Source organism: Musca autumnalis, unplaced genomic scaffold, assembly GCF_047663935.1.
Source record: "Musca autumnalis isolate F117 unplaced genomic scaffold, ASM4766393v1 scaffold_5, whole genome shotgun sequence".
Lineage (NCBI taxonomy): Eukaryota > Metazoa > Arthropoda > Insecta > Diptera > Muscidae > Musca > Musca autumnalis.
The window spans coordinates 113351038-113371058 of record NW_027412088.1 but is presented as its reverse complement, the minus strand read 5'-3'; the positions used below and the strand labels follow the sequence as shown (position 1 = coordinate 113371058).

Below are 20021 nucleotides of genomic sequence, written 5' to 3'. Positions count from 1 at the left end.
CCACGTACTATACCATACAAATGTTAAGTAACTCGGGTGAGTCAATGGATAAAATTGTATCGTATGTCTAAAGCAATTTTGATTGCCTCATGTGACACAATAATTCCTGACAGGAGCTACTACAAATGCCTTCTGGAAACTGTTGTTACACAGACGGATTGACGCTAGAGGGATAACGAGACTAAAACTTTTTATTGAAAAAACCATAATTCGAAATCACTCTTCATTTGCAGTATCATAGCATTGTTCTTCAAGCGGATATCCAAGAAATTACAGACTGTCTGAAATGGCTTAATGCTGACTCGAGGCCAACTACCTTACGGACATTAAAACTACAATCCAAGCATAACATCCAATACAGTAATGGGTACTTTACACGATATGTTTTTTACATATGAGTTGTCACTTTGCATATACATTTTGTATGGGAGAAGTGACAACTCATATGCAAAATACATATCGTGTAAAGTACCCATAAGATATATAATTGCCAACCATCAAAAACTGGTAAAACGTTTGGAGTGTGTGAAGGAATTCGGACTAGAAAGAAGTTTGCCGAATTGTGTATATTGAAATCGGTTCAGATGTTGATCCCATATACATATATTGAACAGATATTTTGATAAAATTTGGAAAATGTGACGTAATTTGAAATCGCGGTATCATGTGGTCGGCCCCACTCGACTTTTATCCTTTCCTTGCTTGTTTAATTTTGTAAAATTGTTGGTGTATATGTAGGTAAATAACATCTTGATATAAAATTGATGACATAGGTCTATCTTTGGTACAACCCAAATTTGAAATATAATCCACTATTTACGTAGTTTTGGCATGCAATCCTCTATCGTATTCAGAAATTTCAATAGATATTACCATATTCAATGGATTTGAGACCTTGTTCTTCAATGAAACCAATTTGTGAAATTCCAGTGTGCATATTATTGTTTAATAGAACAGAAAAAGAAAACAATGTCACCATTCGTAAACCAAATTTGTCGTTTAAAGTTAAAATGCCTCTTTAATAGGATTTTTCTCAGTTTCGCCAATACTGATTATCACACAAACATACATCGCGTGAAGAAGTAGTGTGTAGACATTTTTTAACGACTTTAGTTATGCAGCTGTACTTAGCAATCAAATGTTGGAAGGACGTTTATTTAGAGCCAGTATATGGAAGAAAAACAACAAAAATAAATAGCGGTTACAAATGTGTTTGTTTATATCTGTATGTCTTAGGGTTATGTCTTTATGAAAAATTTTCTCAAAAATGATTTCCTGTAGTTAGAATTAATGAACTTTTGCCTATTAATGTCTAACTTAAAGTTCATTGTATTTTATTATAAAAGAGGTTCTGCACAAACAACTTTGAAAAAAAAAATTCTATGAAAAGAAAAACAATTTTCTAAAAAAAAAAATCCCTTTGAACGAATTAATGATCTTTTGCTTATTAATGAATAAAATAATTTTTATTCCATTTAAATATTGAAGAAGGTCATGCACAAGCCACTTTTAATTTATATGATATATGAAACAAAATTATATATTATATAAAATGATGCATAAAATATGATATAACTATAAAACTAGTGAGTAACAAACGGTTATGTCATTTTGGTAATGTCGAAAGACCCTAAAAGTGTTCTCAATGACTTCAAAAAAATTTTTCCAAAATTCTGAGAAATAAAAACTATAAAATCTTTTTATGCTGAAGCTTTTTTATTGTACAGCTTTATAATTTATATTTGATGTAATCTTAGGCAAAAACTTATTAAAATATCATACAGGAATACGAGGTTGTAAAAAAGTCATAACCCTAATATGCCTGTCTGCAGAAAGGATGTGCAAATAATTATGATAATATTGTGTGTGTGCGAATGAGTGTGTGTGTGTGTTGCCAATGCACACAGAACTGAAGAACAAAAACCAACCACACAACAGGGTCAAATAAACAATAACAACAGAAAAATAAACTTTTTGCAAATTGCAAAAGTTACCAAACAATAGCTTTGTGGTGAACATTGAATGTTTGCAAGCAATTTTGTATTAGTTTTCTTTCTTTCGTCCTTTCTCTTGTTTGTTTGCCATTGCGTTCAATAATCACATCACAAGCCTGAAGCATTTCCATTGCAGTACGAACGAATGTCAACATTTCCTGTTTAATATTTTTCTTATTGGTTGCAAAAATTAGCCTGTTGCATTGGGAAACATTGCAACTTATATCTGTATGCACATATGAAGGTTCATTTGGTGTAGGATGTGCCAAGAATAAGTTAATATGATAACTTTTACTTTGTTTATGAAAAAATTTTAACTGCACTCTGGATAACTTTTGTTGTAATTTGTAATATGGTAACGAATATAAGGAACACATGTTTGGTTGCAAAGGTTTCTCTTTAGAGAAAATTCATGCAAAAATGAGCATGCCGATTGCTCTTGGAGTAAAAAGGTATTTTCAATGTTTCAAAAGGCATTTATTAAAAATAAATGTATATTCACTTCATACAAACAGAGCTTTAAATATAGAATTTTATTTATTCACAAAAATACGTGATTTTATTTTATAAATAAATCTGCAATAAAAATAAACATTTATTTCATTTACCATGATTTTTATCGGGATGGGTACGACTGTTAAGTCTGGAACACTTTTTAATGCATTTCAAATTTTTTCAAACTCCCCCTTTTTGCTATTTTTCGCTATTCTTAAGGAGAAAAAGGCTTACAAACATGACTAATTTTGGAGAAAACATTGTTTTAAAATGAGAAAAAATGGTTATATTATAAGCGAGTTTCTGAAGAAAAAGGAGTATTATTCACGCCTTAACTTAAGTTGAATGATTTAGTAAATCTCCGAAGCTTCGTTTTCCTACTTATAACAATTCCTCTAATTTTTAAGGGTTACCAAATATTTTAGTTACAATGTTGGTCAAAATGAAAATATTTAATATAGATGTATGGATTTCCTTAAAGTTTTAGTTACATTCCAAGCATATGCAAGAATCGCCACTAGTACCAAAATAAAGCCATGGTCTATAGATTTCAACACTATTTGCGCACATTTGCGGTTTTTGCAGTTATGGCGAAAAGTTTAGCCCGACTTTTATGTGCTGAATTTATATATATATATTTTTTAAATATTTCTAAGTAATTTTATTATCCTTTTTTATATTTATGTTCAACATAATGTTTTTTGTGCTATTAGTGATTTCTTTTATCATGGTAACTTGGAGCCGCACTGAGAAGCAAATGCAGGTAATTCTGCAGAAAAAGGTGATTACATCTTATAAAGTACTGACAAATGGATGGTAACCCTATATGGAGACTGTGAGTTCTGAGTTGATTATTAAAACCCATTGGGCTTGAATATTTGGTTAACATATGCCAAAATAAATCAAGATATAATTCATATGGGAGTATACCAAATCATGGACCCTTACTGACAATATTTCGCGGTGAGGTTTACTATGCAATAAGAACTTCTGGTACCGGATACAGCAAATTCGATTGAACAATGTGTTGGTAGCAGTAATATACATCAATTCCGGATGATTCGTTACATGAAAACCACGCGAAAACTTGGACCTAGGACTACAATATTTTTGTTACAGTGTTTTAAGTCACTAGAACCCATTGATACAATTTTTAGCTCGATATATTGTCAAGAAGTATTTTTTTCAGACCTTTCACACACACTTATATTAAAAGAGAAGCAGAATATTTCAGATACTCTTTGATTTTAATGGCGAACTCTTTTTTAACGACTCAATGAGAAGCCAAATCGACACCTCCAAATAATAGTATGCTAAGTCTAAAAAGTGAGTTTTGCAGGAGAAGCTCTCAAAGTGTGGACATTTTTTTGAACTTCAGTACTATGCTAAGTCAATATTTGTTTATAACTTCTGTTCGGATTGACCGATCATTACCAAAATTTGACAGAATTTAAGTTAAAGGACGTTCGACACCTCCAAATAATAGTTTGCTAATTCTGAACAGTGAGTTTTGCAGGACAAGCTCTAAAAGTTTGGAAATTTCTTTGACCTTCAGTACTATGCTAAGTAAATATTTGTTTATAACTTCTGTTCGGATTGTCCGATTATTACCAAAATTTGACAGAATTTAAGTTAAAGGACGTTAAATATAAAAATGTAAAGAACTTGAAAACATGCTAAGTCGACTTAGCATACTATTGTTTGGAGGCGTCGAAATATAAAACAAAACAAAGAATACCGATCAGAAAATGAAAACAAAAACACACACCGAAAAAGTATCTGTGTACATTACATACATGTGCGACAATCTCACAAATACACAGGGGACTTCCCTCACTTCCCTCTTTCTCACTCACTAACAAGATTCTTTGTACTTATTCGATACTTTTCGTATTCATGCCGTTGTTGTTGTCTTTTGCGTAAAGATAACTTAAAGAAAAACAACACAAAAATACATTTTATTTGATATTCATTGGGTCGGTCAGCCGCCTCTATGAATGGGGACAGTCATTTCGGCACCGCACCGAGACAAGTGTTTTTAGTTAAAACAGAGCAATTATTTTAATATTACATTTATTCAATTAATTATCAAATTTCAAAATTGTTTCTTGAAGCGCACTTACTTAGCCATTGAGTTCAACATTATGGTGAATTCCAAAACACTTACAAATACCCAATTGGTGTGGAAAAACATTTTGAGGCAGGTGTCGGTAAATGAACTCTATACTACATAACTTTTTTAACTCAAGTATTATTGCTTCGGTAATGGAAACCACATTTGATTGGGTCGGTTTTCTTCGATTTACTTTCCCGATGTAACAAAAGAAGAAATTACAAACGATTGTATCTCCAAAACTCGCGAATAACCACAAAAAAATGTAAACACCGTCGTGACTTCAACAATACTCATTTAATACTATCTACAGCGGGACACGACGTATCAGTTGGTCAACACAAAACGCCAATCTCTTTGAATCGAATTTATTTACGATTTGGTAGGTAGTACTCAAAGCAAAACGTCAAAACAAACATTTCGACAAGTCGATGGTTTGCCTGGTTGGTTGTATATGGCGGAGATAACACCAGAAACTTATTATTCGATGCGTGATTCTCGCGCTCATTTATTTAGAGTTTCGTGTTCAGTGTTGCCAAGTGTGTAGACATTATTAAAATTAAAAGATTTGCAACTGATGTTTGGGTACTACGTCTCAACAATAATAAGGCTAAAAACGTGATACCAATGGGACGATTTTGCAAAAGTTCAAGTTCCCACCAGAATATAAACGATTAGTTTTTGGGGTAATCGTGAAACATTTAGGGAGTGAAATGAACAAAAAACAAAAATTGTATGCGGCGCAGTAGGCCGCAAAGATGGTCTGATCGATGTGACATTTTAAGTAATGTTTGGGTATAGGACAACGAAGAAGCCTGAAATTTAACATGATGATCAGATAATATTTAGCGGCTGAAATTGAACAAAAGTTTTGTGTGAAAATTGGTAAAATTTGTAGTGTAATGATTACATCTGAGTCAACACCTATTTATAACGGGTGATTTTTTATCTATTATATTTTTGGCAACACTGGTTTAAACAGCTGACGCACGTTTCGTGTTTTGTTTCACTGTCAAACATCTTCAGTTTGGTCTATAATTTAACAATGAAAGTTTGATCGACCCTCATTTTTGGCTCAATGGGTACGTTAATAAGCAGAATTGTCGATTTTGGGGTACAGATCAGCCACAAGCATTGCAAGAGCTACCAATGCATCCAGAAAAAGTCACAGTTTGGTGCGGTTTATGGGCTGGTGGCATCATTGGACCGTACTTCTTCAAAGATGATGCGAATCGTAATGTAACTGTGAATGGTGAGCGCTACCGTGAGATGATATCCATTTTTTTTTTGCCCAAAATGCAAGAGCTTGACTCGCAGGACATGTGGCGTAACAATGGACTTATTGAGAGGCGAGTTCGGTGAACATTTAATTTCACGTCCGGGACCGGTCAATTGGCCGCCTAGATCGTGCGATTTGACGCCTTTATACTATTTTTTGTGGGGCTATGTTAAAGCTCATGTCTATACACACATGCCCGCTTCAATTGACGCATTGAAAGACAACATTGATGCATTTATTCACGAGATACCGGCCGAAATGTTGGAAAGAGTATGCCAAAATTGGACTAAGAGGATGGACCATTTGAGGCGCAGTAACGGTCAACATTTGCATGAAATAATTTCAAACATTAAATTATATGGACCGTACTATCGACTCAAATAAAGATTTCATGCATTTTTCTGAATTTTATGTGTTTTTTTTAAACTTTTCTATAGTTCTTAAAAAATCACCCGTTATTAGGCAATTTTCCTTTGCAGCAATTGTCAGTTTGTCGGTGGGAGAGGGTGTTGAGAGGCAAAGGGTTAACATATGCCTCACCTCTCTCTCCCTCAAACTGACAATTGCCGCAACGAAAATTGTCTAATATGAATATGGACTTAGATAACATAGTTACAAACTAGTATATACTGGGATCCCACAGTATTAATTGTGTGTAGTGTAACCACAATTACGCTACTGGTCGCAGTTATATTTTAATGTTGACACATTTTTGCACGAAGTAAGAGGTTTGGTCAAGGCCGGCACCTTCCGACTATAGCAATATCTTACTTGTTTTAGGAAATAATATGTACAGTAAGCTGGATTAAATATTTCTACCCTGCATTACCGGATTTAAAGACAAATAGTTGTTCTATAGCAATTTTGTTATTCCCCAGAAAAAATGAGGATCCGTTATTCATTATGTAACCCATTACAAAGTAATGTAAACAAAAAAATTACTTATACTAAGTTATGAGTATGGTGGCACAGAGCGTGTGTGTCCTACTACAAATCCGAGAGTTGTGTGTTCTACGCTCACCGTCGGCCGGGTACTTTTGGCTAAAAAACCAAAAAACAGTTGGTGGTGCACATGTAAGCGTTTAAACAATCCTTAATGTCCGAACACGTGGCCTAGTGTGTTCGGCTACAAATCAGAAGTCCATTTTTTGCTTTCAGATGGCATTTAGCTGATATTAAAGAGAATGTTGTAACATTATAAAAATTGGCAGATGTAATAATAACGCTATTTTGGAGATTTTTGATGTTAAAATGGCTGATATAAAGACAGAATTTCATGTCTCAATACAATAAACGAAGTGAACTGATGATGATTTGTGATGAAATCCGAAACAATAGTATTTTCTGCCTTTCCCGAAAGTAAATCAATAGTCTGTTCTAGGAAAAAAAACTTTCAAAATTTCAAACTTTCATAGTACATTCTTGAAGGTTTTGTAACAAAGCACAAGTAAACTTTAAAAACTTGTTGTTTGTCTTTAAATAATAAAATTTGCAAATAATTTAGAATATTATGGCAACCATGTTTGTAAATATGAACAAATGCTCTTAAAATTTGTCAGCCGCAAATCACTCTCTTAAGGCTCTTTAAATACTATTATCCTAATTGAACAAAATGAAATAAACAAATAGTACGATTAATACACTAAAGGAGACTAAGATAAGTAACAGGTCTCAAATTGTAAATATTCATTTGTAAATGTCCCATTTCAAACACAAATGTATATTGATAAAACTCTTAATGCTTATTATTCTTGTTCGTAGTGAGCTCGTAGGATTCTTTCAGTGTCTACTTAAGGAGCAAGAAGACTAATTAGTATAGCTAGATGTAATTTAATTTTGAAACATTTATTATTAGTAGCTGATTAACATGTCAGCATTTGTAAGTTCATTTGACATCAATTTATATCAATTCAATGATAAGAAATGCAAAAAAATCAGTTAGAAATAAAAGTTGTGATACCTTTTTGGTATCTAATTATTCTTAACTGTTCTTACTTTATTATCAGTATCCAAAACAGAAATTATTATTGTACTTCAACATGTGCCAACTGATATAAAAACGTGATAGATTTGTCGTCATATAAACATTAGTATATATAGGGAATATCATTAAAGCAGAATTTTTATACACCAATTAGTACTAGGTAAATAAAAGCAAGTATTGTAATACTTACCATTGCACCGTGATGCAATGGTATGCATACCCGCCTTGCACGCTAAAGGTCGTGGGTTCGATTACCCGGTCAGTCAACACTTTTCAACGGTGGCAAAATACCCCTCAGTAATGTTGGCGACATTTTCTGAGTATTTCAGCCTTGTACATCTTCTCTACAAGTTGTGTCTTAGACACGCCGTTCGGACTCGGCGATAAACAGTAGGTCCCATATCATTGAGCTAATATGAATCGGGGTGCACTCATTGATATGAGAGAAGTCTCCCCTGTCCCGCCTTGGATGATTGTGGAACAATTATATATTGTAATACTTAATCAAATCATACTGTCTCGCATTTTGAGCGAGATAGACAGACAATTACCCAGCACCCAAGCTGGTTTCCGACCAAACCGAACCTGCATAGACCATATTAGTGCGGTCAGGAACTTCATCGAACAATCCGCAGAATTTAACTCCACCCTTTATCTGACGTGCGTGGACTTTGAGAAGGCCTTCGATGCGCTAAGGCCTTGGAAGTGAAGGGAATTCCACTAAAAATTATTAATATAATACGTAAAAGCTACAACGGAGGAGTTTCTAGGGTGATACACGATGGGTGCTTGAGTGGAGAATTCCCCAGCGTGAGTGGGGTAAAACAAGGGTGTGCACTTTCACCAATTCTATTTATTGCAACGCTGGACCTGGTTCTTAACAATCTAGACCAAATACAAGGCATTTCCTGGAGATTCAACAACCTATCTGCTCTCGCATACGCTGACGACATAGTTCTACTTGCAACCAGACATCAAGAAATGCAATCACAGATCTCAGAAATCTCTCAGGAGGCATACAAAATTGGGCTGAAAATTAACACGCGCAAAACGAAATGTATGCGAATCAACACAAATAATAACTCTCCCCTATTTATCAATAATGGCGAAGTAGAGATTGTTGATAATTTTGAATATCTTGGCAGCGTCTTAAACAGCACAGGGGGTACAATGGAAGATATTGACAACAGACTAAGCAAAGCAAAAGGAGTTTTTGCAGCTATGTACCGTGTCTGGAGAAGCAACAAAATAAATCAAACTACAAAGCTTAAGATATTCGGCTGCGAGACATGGTTGGTTACGCAAGCTGTCACCAATAAACTCCAAACATATATAAACAGATGCCTCCGCAACATCCTCAACATATGGTGGCCAAGAGTGATAAGCAACGAACGCCTGTGGCAGGTTACTCACCAGACATCAATAGAAGTAGAAATACGCAGAAGGAAATACTAATGGCGTTACGCATGCTGCACTGGAGTGGAATCCACAGGGTACGAGGAAGAGAGGAAGACCTAAGACAACATGGTGCAGAACAATAAGTAAAGAAACGTCCAAATCGTTTAATGAACCAGGTTATATAGCTCGAAACAGAATGGAAACACTTTGTAAAATATCTTTGTGATCAGGCTACGTTTTAACACATGTTGTGTTTTTATGTGATTTAAAGAACTGTTTGTACATCGTGAAAATTTACAACGCATTGCTCAATATTTAAGAATTTATTCGGATTCCCCAACATGAATATTATTTTTATGACGTTTTATTTTTGAAAGTTAGGGAATTAGAAGCTCGTAACCCTGGTACAATCATTACAAGGTAGGGCATAGCAAACAGCTGATTACAATTTTTTCTATTGGTTTGCTTATTCTTTCCAATCAGTATACACAAATTGTATATGAGTAACCCGGCGTTTACAAATGCCAATATTGGCAATACAATAGCAAAAATACAAACCTTTTTCACAAATATATTTATAAAGTTTTAAATATGTATAGAGAAAAGTATTAATGTTTTGATGAAAACGGTTTGTAAAGCCAAGGTTTTCACTATTATAATATGCGAACTATTGTAGTTTATCAGTAACTATTTAAAATATCCTTTTGAGTGTGCTGGTACCACGCGATATTTTAGTTTTTCGGCGTTCCGGATCATACAAATCATATATCGTGAAAATCCATCCACTAGATTGGCGAAAACGGCTACTGCAAAAATTTAAAATTTTGCGAACAATGTTTTTGAAAATTTTGCAGATTAATTCGCGTATTCTGTGGATCGTTTCTTTTTCAGTTAAAACCCCGACACATCACTCGCGTTTATGCGGAAACAGAGGTTTAAAAAGTAAAGCGGTATGGAAACTGTATCCGATTTATCCCAAAAATACTGCGTGATGCTACATCCACGGTTCTTGATGGATTTTATTGAAATATGTTTAGATCCAAGTATTTTTTCACGGTTGATAGTGAAATCGGATGCGCATAAAAAGTGTGTGCACTTTGTGCAAATTATTAGCGTTATACAATTTTTTGCACATTAAACTGCAGACGATGCTACATCCCCGTCGCCGAAGTAAATCTTGGTAAATGTTTACCAATGAAAAGAAAACAGATCGTTATGTCGGGAAACCGCATGCGCATCAAGTGATTTTGATAATTTCGCGATTTACACGCATTTTAAAATGTATAGGTATTATCCGATACAGTTTTCCTTCAAAATTATTCCTCATTGAAAGGTACCCAAAATGTATATGAACAACTTCCCTACCTTCCTCAAGATATTAGCGTGTATTCGGAAAGTGATTGTCGAAATGTTGTTTATTGCTGTAGTATGCAATACCAACAAATTAGTTATGTGTTTTTTCGTTGAGAATTAACGAACGCATAGCAGTGGGAAAGATTTGGTTTTGTTTGCAAGTGAAGTTGCTCGAGTTTAGGTAGTGCCAAAGAAATTCTCGATCTATTTGAGCGAGCAATTGACACTTGGGTATAAAAAGTTTCTTGTTGAAAAACAAGAAACAAGGGAACTGATGAAGATCTGTGGCGAGATCTGAAACTATAGTCTTTCCTGCCTTACCCATTGGTAAACATCGCCAATTTTGTTTCCCACTAATAAATTAAAGTTGTTTTAATAAAATATTAAAACAACGACTATGGGATTAAGCCTGACTATTTTGAAAAACAAAATTTTCTCAATATATTTTTTTTGTTTTTGTTATAATATGCGAAGCGCTAAACAGATTTGTAAAGTTCTGGTTTCATTTGAATCTTCGCGATGTTTAAATTACGTACATATTTTTTTTATTTCAATATATTTAAGGTGCATAAACAGCTTAAATTTTATTATAACAGGTTGCAAACTATCAGCTATTTAATTCTTTCTTATTTTCCGCGAAAATGTACATATTTTTCACTAAAGCTATGGGACCTCAGTAATCATATAGTATGTAGGAAGCCATTAATTTACAATACAATACAATAAAATGAGCTACTCTTCTTTAAAATTTTTTCTTATTATCAGAATTGAAACCGCTATAACTTTTACGCGCAATAACCGAAATTAGTATCTCGAACAGATTTGAGAATGGGAATTTTTTCTCAATCCATGTACCAAAAATCGTTTGTGTAACTTATAAAAAAATTTCAATTTTTTTTCGATGGAAAACTAAAAAAATTGTCTTTTCCTCATATGTATGTGTATTGTTTTGAAAACTATGACATATGCTCTGTTCCAGAACCTGCAAAAATCTACTTTTTTACTACGATAACAATTTTTCCTATATGTTATCGAAAAAATAGTAAAAATTAGTAGATTCTTGTAGTTCTGGAACAGACCAAAAATATGTTATCCCTTAAAAATTCAGTCGAAATGAAAATTGTTTTTACAACTTTTATTAAATTGAAATTCATGAACATTGTGATGAAACAAACTTTCGAACATGTACGGAAGCTGACTCTATAAAGAAAACATGGTCTCCCATGTACCAAAAATCGTTTGTGTAACTTATAAAAAATATCAATTTTTTTCGATGGAAAACTAAAAAAATTGTCTTTTCCTCATATGTATGTGTATTGTTTTGAAAACTATGACATATGCTCTGTTCCAGAACCTGCAAAAATCTACTTTTTTACTACGATAACAATTTTTCCTTTATGTTATCGAAAAAATAGTAAAAATTAGTAGATTCTTGTAGTTCTGGAACAGACCAAAAATATTTTATCCCTTAAAAACTCAGTCGAAATGAAAATTGTTTTTACAACTTTTATTAAATTGAAATTCATCAACATTGTGATGAAACAAACTTTCAAACATGTACGGAAGCTGACTCTATAAAGAAAACATGGTCTCCCATTCATTTTTCGCGTTTTTAGTTATTGATCCAAAATATCAAATAAGCAGTACAACCTGTTCCGAATTCAGTTATTGTAATTCTGACAGAATAAGCAAATACACCCAGGCCTTCCTTTTCACAAGTTGTTCGAACCTGACCTACTTTCTAAATTATTGTACCATGCTCGTAACCATTATCATCTTTCTATTAGGTGACACATTAAATGCAAACACATAATATATAAACACATTGGCCATGAAAACGCCTTGCAAATAATAATAATTATTTATTATTATTGATTATAATCAACTATTATGAGCAAATAGTTAGATTTTTTGATGATTTGATTTTATTTTTTCAACGATTTGGTCTAAACTGAACATACACATTTTTAATGTTACACATTTTCATACATTTAATTAATAAGGACTACACTTTTTTCCCAATATCACATTTTAAGGAAACAAGCTTCATATCCAGTACTGATCAGCAGTCGGCAGCTGCACTTTATTATTTCACGCAGGGAATTCCTTAAAAACAATTTGTTTCCAGTAACGGCGCGTTTTAGAAGTAATTTTTAAATAAAGCATACTTTTTGGCTGTAGTTTAATATCTACCATACGAAACACGTCTCTCTTTTACTGAAAGAGTGTAATAACTCAAAAAATCGATTTTGCAGAAAACACATTTTATGTTGGATATTGAATTTGGATTTCCGGACTTAAAAAGCAATTCTACCCAGAAACAAAAAATAAAATAATTATTAAGATTTTAATACATAAAGATTGGAAAACTCTATTGTTAGTCAATAGATGGAGTTAAGCTCTGTTTTTACGATATCTTAACAACATTCTCTTAAGTAGTTAAACCTTTCAGGCGTTTTTAATCGCCAAGTTCATATTCATTAAACTGGAAACTGCTATGGAATACAATCCTGAGTCCAACTTTTTGCTTTCCTACAATTTGTATAAGCCGAATTGCGCTTTAATGGGGTTTTTATCATTAACATACCCCTGTTATTGGTAAAATGTTTATATACTTTGTTTCATAAACATTTGTGCATTATGCATCTTTTCCAGTCTTTACAGTTCTATGTCTTTGATAACACTGCTCAACAAAATTGAAAAAGTTGAATATTTCAACCGAAGTTTTTGTTGTTTCTAAATGAATTCGTTGAGTTATTTTCAAATCCGGTCACGGTTTTTCTCCATCAGCTCTAGTTCTTGAGATATAGCTCAAAATCGGTTTTACGAGTTTTACCCAGAATTTCGTTATTTCCGGATACAAACAAATATTTTGTTGTGGGTTTTTCGACACTAATATATTAAGGAGATGTTGTACGTTCGATATAAATAGTTTTTGAAATAATTATGGTGAATATATATCAAAAAAATATAGAACACCTACGACGGACCTTGTAAAAATGGCATATTTTGAGTAGTTAAACTGTGATTACGTCATCAGGAGAAGTCATAGGATCTTCATATGGCATACCGGATATGCTTAGATATCAAGACTATGTTTCTAATTAATACCCCGGTTACACTTAACCGGATAAACCCAGTGGGTTTGGATTTCAAATGTCAATTCCATAGCGCAAACGTCAAATAAATCCTGTCGAAGTGGTTTACTGCAACACACTTTAATTTGTGAGGCGTTTTGAAAGGAAGAATTCTCACGCATAGATACATTTTCTTCAAATCGAGCTGATTCCATTCTCTGGTTTGGTTGTGGTCACCAGCTGCTCTGACGAAATCGGTTTCGGTAGAGTACAAAATTGTCGTAGATTCAAATTGTTACTTTCAAGACAGAGGAATTGAATCCATATAAAATGTACATTTATAGGTGAGGAGAAAAAATGTATCCAGTGGAATCGAAATTATTATTGCCTCGATAATTCGCAACAAACTGACGTCCTCTTCCAAAAATCGCGATAAATTGTAAAAATTACTCACATTTTGGTCCCTTTGGTAATTTGTATTTTTTCTGAAATTCAAACTCTGTATAATCTGAAATATTTCCATCAGAAAACCTAACATTTAACTTTTTTTGGAGGCATTTCTTTGTTGGTCTAGTAGTATGAAAATTCTCATAATTCTCATTTACACTGTGAACCGAAATTTTGGGCAGAGATAATTCCTCTTGGGGATGAAAGCCAATGATGAGTATATTAAGAATCCCGAAGCACAGATCCGCCGTGAGTAGAACTTCCGAGTTATGGCGGGATGAAGTTTCTGCTGAAGACCCTGTAAGGTATCTGAAATTCGCGTTACTGTTAACTGTTGTTTTAGCTCATTTATGAGATGACATGTCTTTAGTCAAATCGAATGAGGATTATTTTTGTAGAGCAGTTCGACCTATTAACTCGCTTCCTTTAAAGTCCTTTCCGTCCTTTATTTTAAGAACCGCTATAAAAGTACCACAAGATGACGTTTTTCTGCTTCGAAATGTTCTGCAAAAATGTCGCTCAGGTACGGTTCTCATTGTCAACTAATCGATATTGTCCCGTTTTCATAGTCCTTTTGTGCATTTGCCCGGTTTTTATACCCTCAGCATTTATGCTAACGATGGTATATACACTTTCATACGGGCAAAATGTGCCTCATCGAAATAATGGTTTTAGACCCCAAGTATGTTTGGACGAAATGTGTTTCAGAAAATTTGGAGTTAATTTAGCCATGTTCGTCCGTCTGTCTGTCTGGCTGACTGGATCGCACGATAACTCTCGAACGGAACAACCGATTCGGTCCAAATTTGGCTTTCCTAATATTTTGTCCAAACTTAGTTTAATTCCGAAGATGGGTTATATCGGTCCATTCCTTCCGGTACCTCCCCCACAAAAGTTCGGAAATGTTCGGAAAATTTGTGCGCACGATAACTCTTAAAGGAAGTAACCGATTTCGTCCATACTTTGCACATCGTGAAATTTCTAGCAGACTTAGATGAGGTTCCAATATGGACTCAATCGGTCCACTCCTTCGGGTACCTCCCACACAATATTTCGGAAATGTTCAGTTTAGGACCTGCTCTCGAATCCCTTTGATTTTTGTTGTAGCAACTTGTATTCACTGCCCCCCATACGACGCTATAAGTTTCATCAGGGGCAAGTCCATACTTCCTGAGAAAATAGCCTGAAAGTTACAAAAAACCATTATGACACGTGTGTAGTGGTTGGAGCGCAAGATAACTCTCTGTGGGCTTCGTAATATTTTAAGCAAACTTAGTTTAAGTTAAGATAAGCCATATCGGCCCACTTCTTCACGTACCTCCCCCACAAAAGTTAAAAAAAATATTCGGAAAAATTGTGCGAACGATAACTCTTGATGGAAGTGACCGATTTGGTCTATACTTTACACATCCTAATATATCTACCAAATATAGATCAGGTTTGAATATGGACTATATTTGTCTACTCCTTCGGGTACCCGCCCAAAATACATAAGTTTCTTTGGGGAAAAGCCGACTGATACCTTTTTACTTGTTGTTCAGAAAAAGACTATTGGTCTGTTCCAGAACCTGCAAAAATCTACTCATTTTTACTATTTTTCGATAACATAAAGGAAAAAATGTTATCGTAGTAAAAAGTAGTAGCTTCTTGCAGGTTCTGGAAGAGAGCATATATATTTTTTTTTTGTTTTTTGTTCTTTTTTTTCGTATATTCGTTATTTATTGGTTGTTCGAATATACAGAATATACCAAAACACAAAACATAGTTTTTTCTGAGACAAAACAGGGAAAATGTCAAAAATGACCATGAAAACGCGACAAAATCGATTAGTTCTCAATTAGAGTCGTACCTAAACTTTTCTGAGCGAACATTTGCAGAACATTTCGAAGCTGAAAAACGTCATATTGTGGTACTTTTATAGCAGTTTTTAAAATAAAGGCCGAAAAGGACATTGAAGGAAGCGAGTTAGAAGGTCGAAATTCTCTACGAATATAATACTCATTCGATTTGAATGAAGACATGACATCTCATAAATAAGCTAAAACAACAGTTAACAAAGATATAACGCTAATTTCACATACCTTTCAGGGTCTTCAGTAGAAACTTCATCACGCCATAACTCGGAAGTTCGACTCACGGCGGATCTGTCCTTCGGGATTCTTAATATACTCATCAAGGGTTTTCATCCCCGAAAGGAATTATCTCTGCCCCATATTTTTACCTCCAATTTGTGGCACATTGTTATAGGGAAAATAATAAAAATATTTATTATAATGCCAAATACGTTTGAATTTTATAGCCTAATTTAAATCTTACTAAATATATTTTCTTTTTGAAAATAGTCAGGCTTAATCCCATAGTCGTTGTTTTAATATTTTATTAAAACAACTTTAATTTATTAGTGGAAAAAAATTGTGAGACCGGGCACCGTCGAAATGTTGTTTATTGCTGTAGTATGCAATACCAACAAATTAGTTATGTGTTTTTTCGTCGAGAATCGACGAACGCATAGCAGTGGGAAAGATTTGGTTTTGTTTTTTTTTTTTTTTTTTTTTTATTTACTTAAGTCTATAGATTAATACAATCCTTACAGACTATAATACATACTAAGTACATGCATATATACAAAATATCAAATTTACAAAAAGTAAAAATAGAGAAAAACAGAAGCTATTTATTAAGGGATATTATAATTTTTCTTTTTACTGATTCTCGTGATTCACAAACATCTATTATACTACAAAATTTATTAAATTCCAAAAGCAGACGGCGTAAGGGATCATTATTTTCATAGTTTGACCGATAGTAATCTACATATAATAACTGATAGTTACGTGTTTGTCTGATTGGTACGTTAAAGCAAAGTTTTTTTAGGATATAATCAGAAAATAGTTTTCCTTGCATAATGTTTAGTATGAAGGTCACATTCAACATAGTTCTTCGACTTTTCAAAGTGGGGAGTTTTATTTGGTTTAACCTGTATTTGTACGATGGTAGTGTATGTATTGTCCAACCGCGACCCCTAAGACAAAACAAAAGAAATTGCTTTTGAACAGATTCTATTGCTTTTATATGGATTAAATAAGTTGGATCCCAGATAATTGACCCATACTCTAATGTAGAACGAACAAATGATATATACAGTTGTTTTGTTACCAACGGGTCTGAAAATTCTCTACTCCATCTTTTGATAAATCCCAGATTTTTGTAGGCCTTATTTGTAATCGCAGAAATATGTTCCTTGAAGTTGCTAGAGTTTAGTCGTCATCCCAAACAAAAAACGCCAACCCTCCTAAATATATTTTCTTCATTACAGATATAAAAACATTTTACATAGACATATGAGTCGTTCAGTGCACACATCGATTAACTCCACTTTTTGAAAAATCTTAAATTTAAGTGTCAAAGCACTTGATATAGTTATAACTTTTTATATTAAAAACAACTTTCCTGAATAATAAAGATTATCACCTTTAAATTACAAATAAACAATGGCAAATATACAGAGATACAATGGCAAGCATGAACTTCATCATAGTTTTTCTCAACTTTTCGTTTTATGGAGTTAATCGATGTGTGCACAGGGCGGCTCATATATCAGACATTGTTAACACATGTACCCATAATTAACTATTGGTAATAGACAAGTTTTATTATTGGTCCCAATATAGGTTTATTATTTTATAGATAATTGTTTTTGTTTTTCATATTCATGACATTACTTAAAAAGACAAAGGATATTTTGTTTCTTATCCTAGATACCAATAAGATAAATGGTACAGTTTATACACCCATACATATGTATATTGGTATAATTATTTGCAAATTCTCTTTCAATCAACTAAATAAAAACAATTAGTTCAGGCAATCATTTTGACTCTATGAAACACTACTTACAGACATAAGCACAATTATTTTCGTTATATGTATAATTTATTATATAGGATAGATGTACATTTCTAACATTTCACATAGATTAAATTCTAATATACAAAAATACATATATATACAAATATACTACACATATGAGCTATTTCAAGACAGCAGATACATTATGGATTTCTTACTAAGCGCACTGTGTGACAAAATGAAACTAATCGATGAAGCACTTCGTTCTGAAAACTAAAAGCCTTTTTAAAGAATATTCAGAACCCAAAAGGTCAGATTCGCATCAGTTAAATCTTTAAATTGTGTCTACGGCAACCAACAATTTCAGTAACAATATACAATGTCAACAAAGTATTGAGACAAAACAAAACCAGGAACGTAAGAATAATAACACATTATTAAATAATGTAAGTAGGATACCTTCTGAATTACTAACAGGCTACAAAATAATGAGTTATTTCTTTGACATGCTATAAATTAAAACTGCTTATTTTACACTTTTATTTTATTTTACTCATTACTAAGTAATAAGTACCGTGGCATAAAGTGTGTGTGTCTGCCTACTAAACATGAATTGTGAGTTAAATCCTCGTGCTCGGCAAACAAATTTTTTGATAACAAAATACGAAATGCTTTTCAGAATAGTCAGGCTTAATCCCAGAGTCGCCAATTTTTCCCACTAATAAATTAAAGTTGTTTTAATAAAATATTAAAACAATGACTATGGGACTAAGTCGGTCTATTTTAAAAAGCAAAATAGAAGTCATCATCACAAATAAAAAAACGCCAACCCTCCTAATTGTGAGACCGGGCACCGTCGAAAGTGTGGTTTATTGCTGTAATATGCAATACCAACAAATTAGTTATGTGTTTTTCGTTGAAATTCAACGAAAGCATAGAAGTGGGAAATTTTTGCAAGTTGTTTGGTTTTGTTTGCAAGCGAAGTTGCTCGAGTTTAGGTAGTGCCAAAGAAAATCTAGATCAGAGTGATGAGGACCTGTGGCGAGATCCAAAACTATAGTCTTCCCTGCCTTACCCCTTGGTAAACATCGCCAATTTTTTCCACTAATAAATTAAATATGTTTTAATAAAATATTAAAACAACGATTATGGGATTAATGCTGACTATTTTGAAAAGCAAAATAGAAGTCGTCATCCCAAATAAAAACCGCCAACCTTCCTAAAATACGAAATGTGGTTGATGTACGAGTACAAGCTTGTCTTTAAACAACCATTAATGTTTGAAAACGTGACAGATTGTGTAGTGTTTTTACCTATAAACAAGTAACAAAATATCAGTCGGCTTTGCCGACAGACATACATATACCCTCAGTCTGTATGAATTGAAACTTTCAATTATTGACAATATCGGATTGAATAACGGCTTTAGGCTAACAAGGGTATATACAATTTGATACGACCAAAAATGAGTATCATCGTAATAACGGTTTTAGACTCCAAGTATGTTTGGAAGAAATTCGTTTCAGACCATTGGGGGTCGATAACTCTCGAACGGATCAACCGATTCGAACCAAATTTTGCAATTCGTAATATTTTGCCCAAATATAGTTTAAGTTCGAATATAGACCATATCTGTCCACTCCTTCGGGTACCTCCCCCATAAAAGTTCAAAATTTTCTACAAAATGGTGTGAACGATATCTCTCGAAGGGAACAATCAATTTGGTCCAAACTCGGCACATCACATTATTCGTTCCAGATATAGAACGGGTTCGGGATATGAACTTTATCGGTCCACTCCTTCGGGTACCTCCCACACAATATTCAAAAAAAGCGAAGTTAATAGCTCCTCTCTGTTTTCGGGTGCAAGTCCATACTTCCAGAGATAATGGCCTAAAAGCTCCAAGAAACCCGGACGGCACCAACTAAAATAGAAAATCTGCAATATAACTCTCACAGGGAGTTTCTGCTCGGTCCAATCTTTGCACATCGTATTACTTCATCCATTCACATATCAGGTTGGAATATGGACT

General features: G+C 33.6%; 1 protein-coding gene and 1 pseudogene across 36 annotated transcripts in view; one reads left to right on the top strand and one right to left on the bottom strand.

Annotated features, from left to right (window-relative positions):
- Nucleotides 1-20021, bottom strand: part of Trpm (transient receptor potential cation channel, subfamily M) — a 403692-nt gene that overhangs the window by 147777 nt on the left and 235894 nt on the right. For 3 of the 36 annotated variants that reach the window (XM_073992987.1, XM_073992991.1, XM_073993004.1), the window contains exon 1: nucleotides 4657-5021. The exons of 30 other annotated variants lie outside the window; for them this stretch is intronic. In XM_073992987.1, coding sequence (XP_073849088.1) covers nucleotides 4657-4683 — 27 coding nt within the window. In that variant the 5' untranslated portion in view covers nucleotides 4684-5021. Of the gene's footprint in view, nucleotides 1-4612; nucleotides 5062-20021 lie in introns of those variants that run through there. 3 more of the 36 variants (XM_073993002.1, XM_073993001.1, XM_073954869.1) reach the window with 3 other exon arrangements.
- On the top strand, nucleotides 5656-6265 carry LOC141406011 (uncharacterized; annotated as a pseudogene).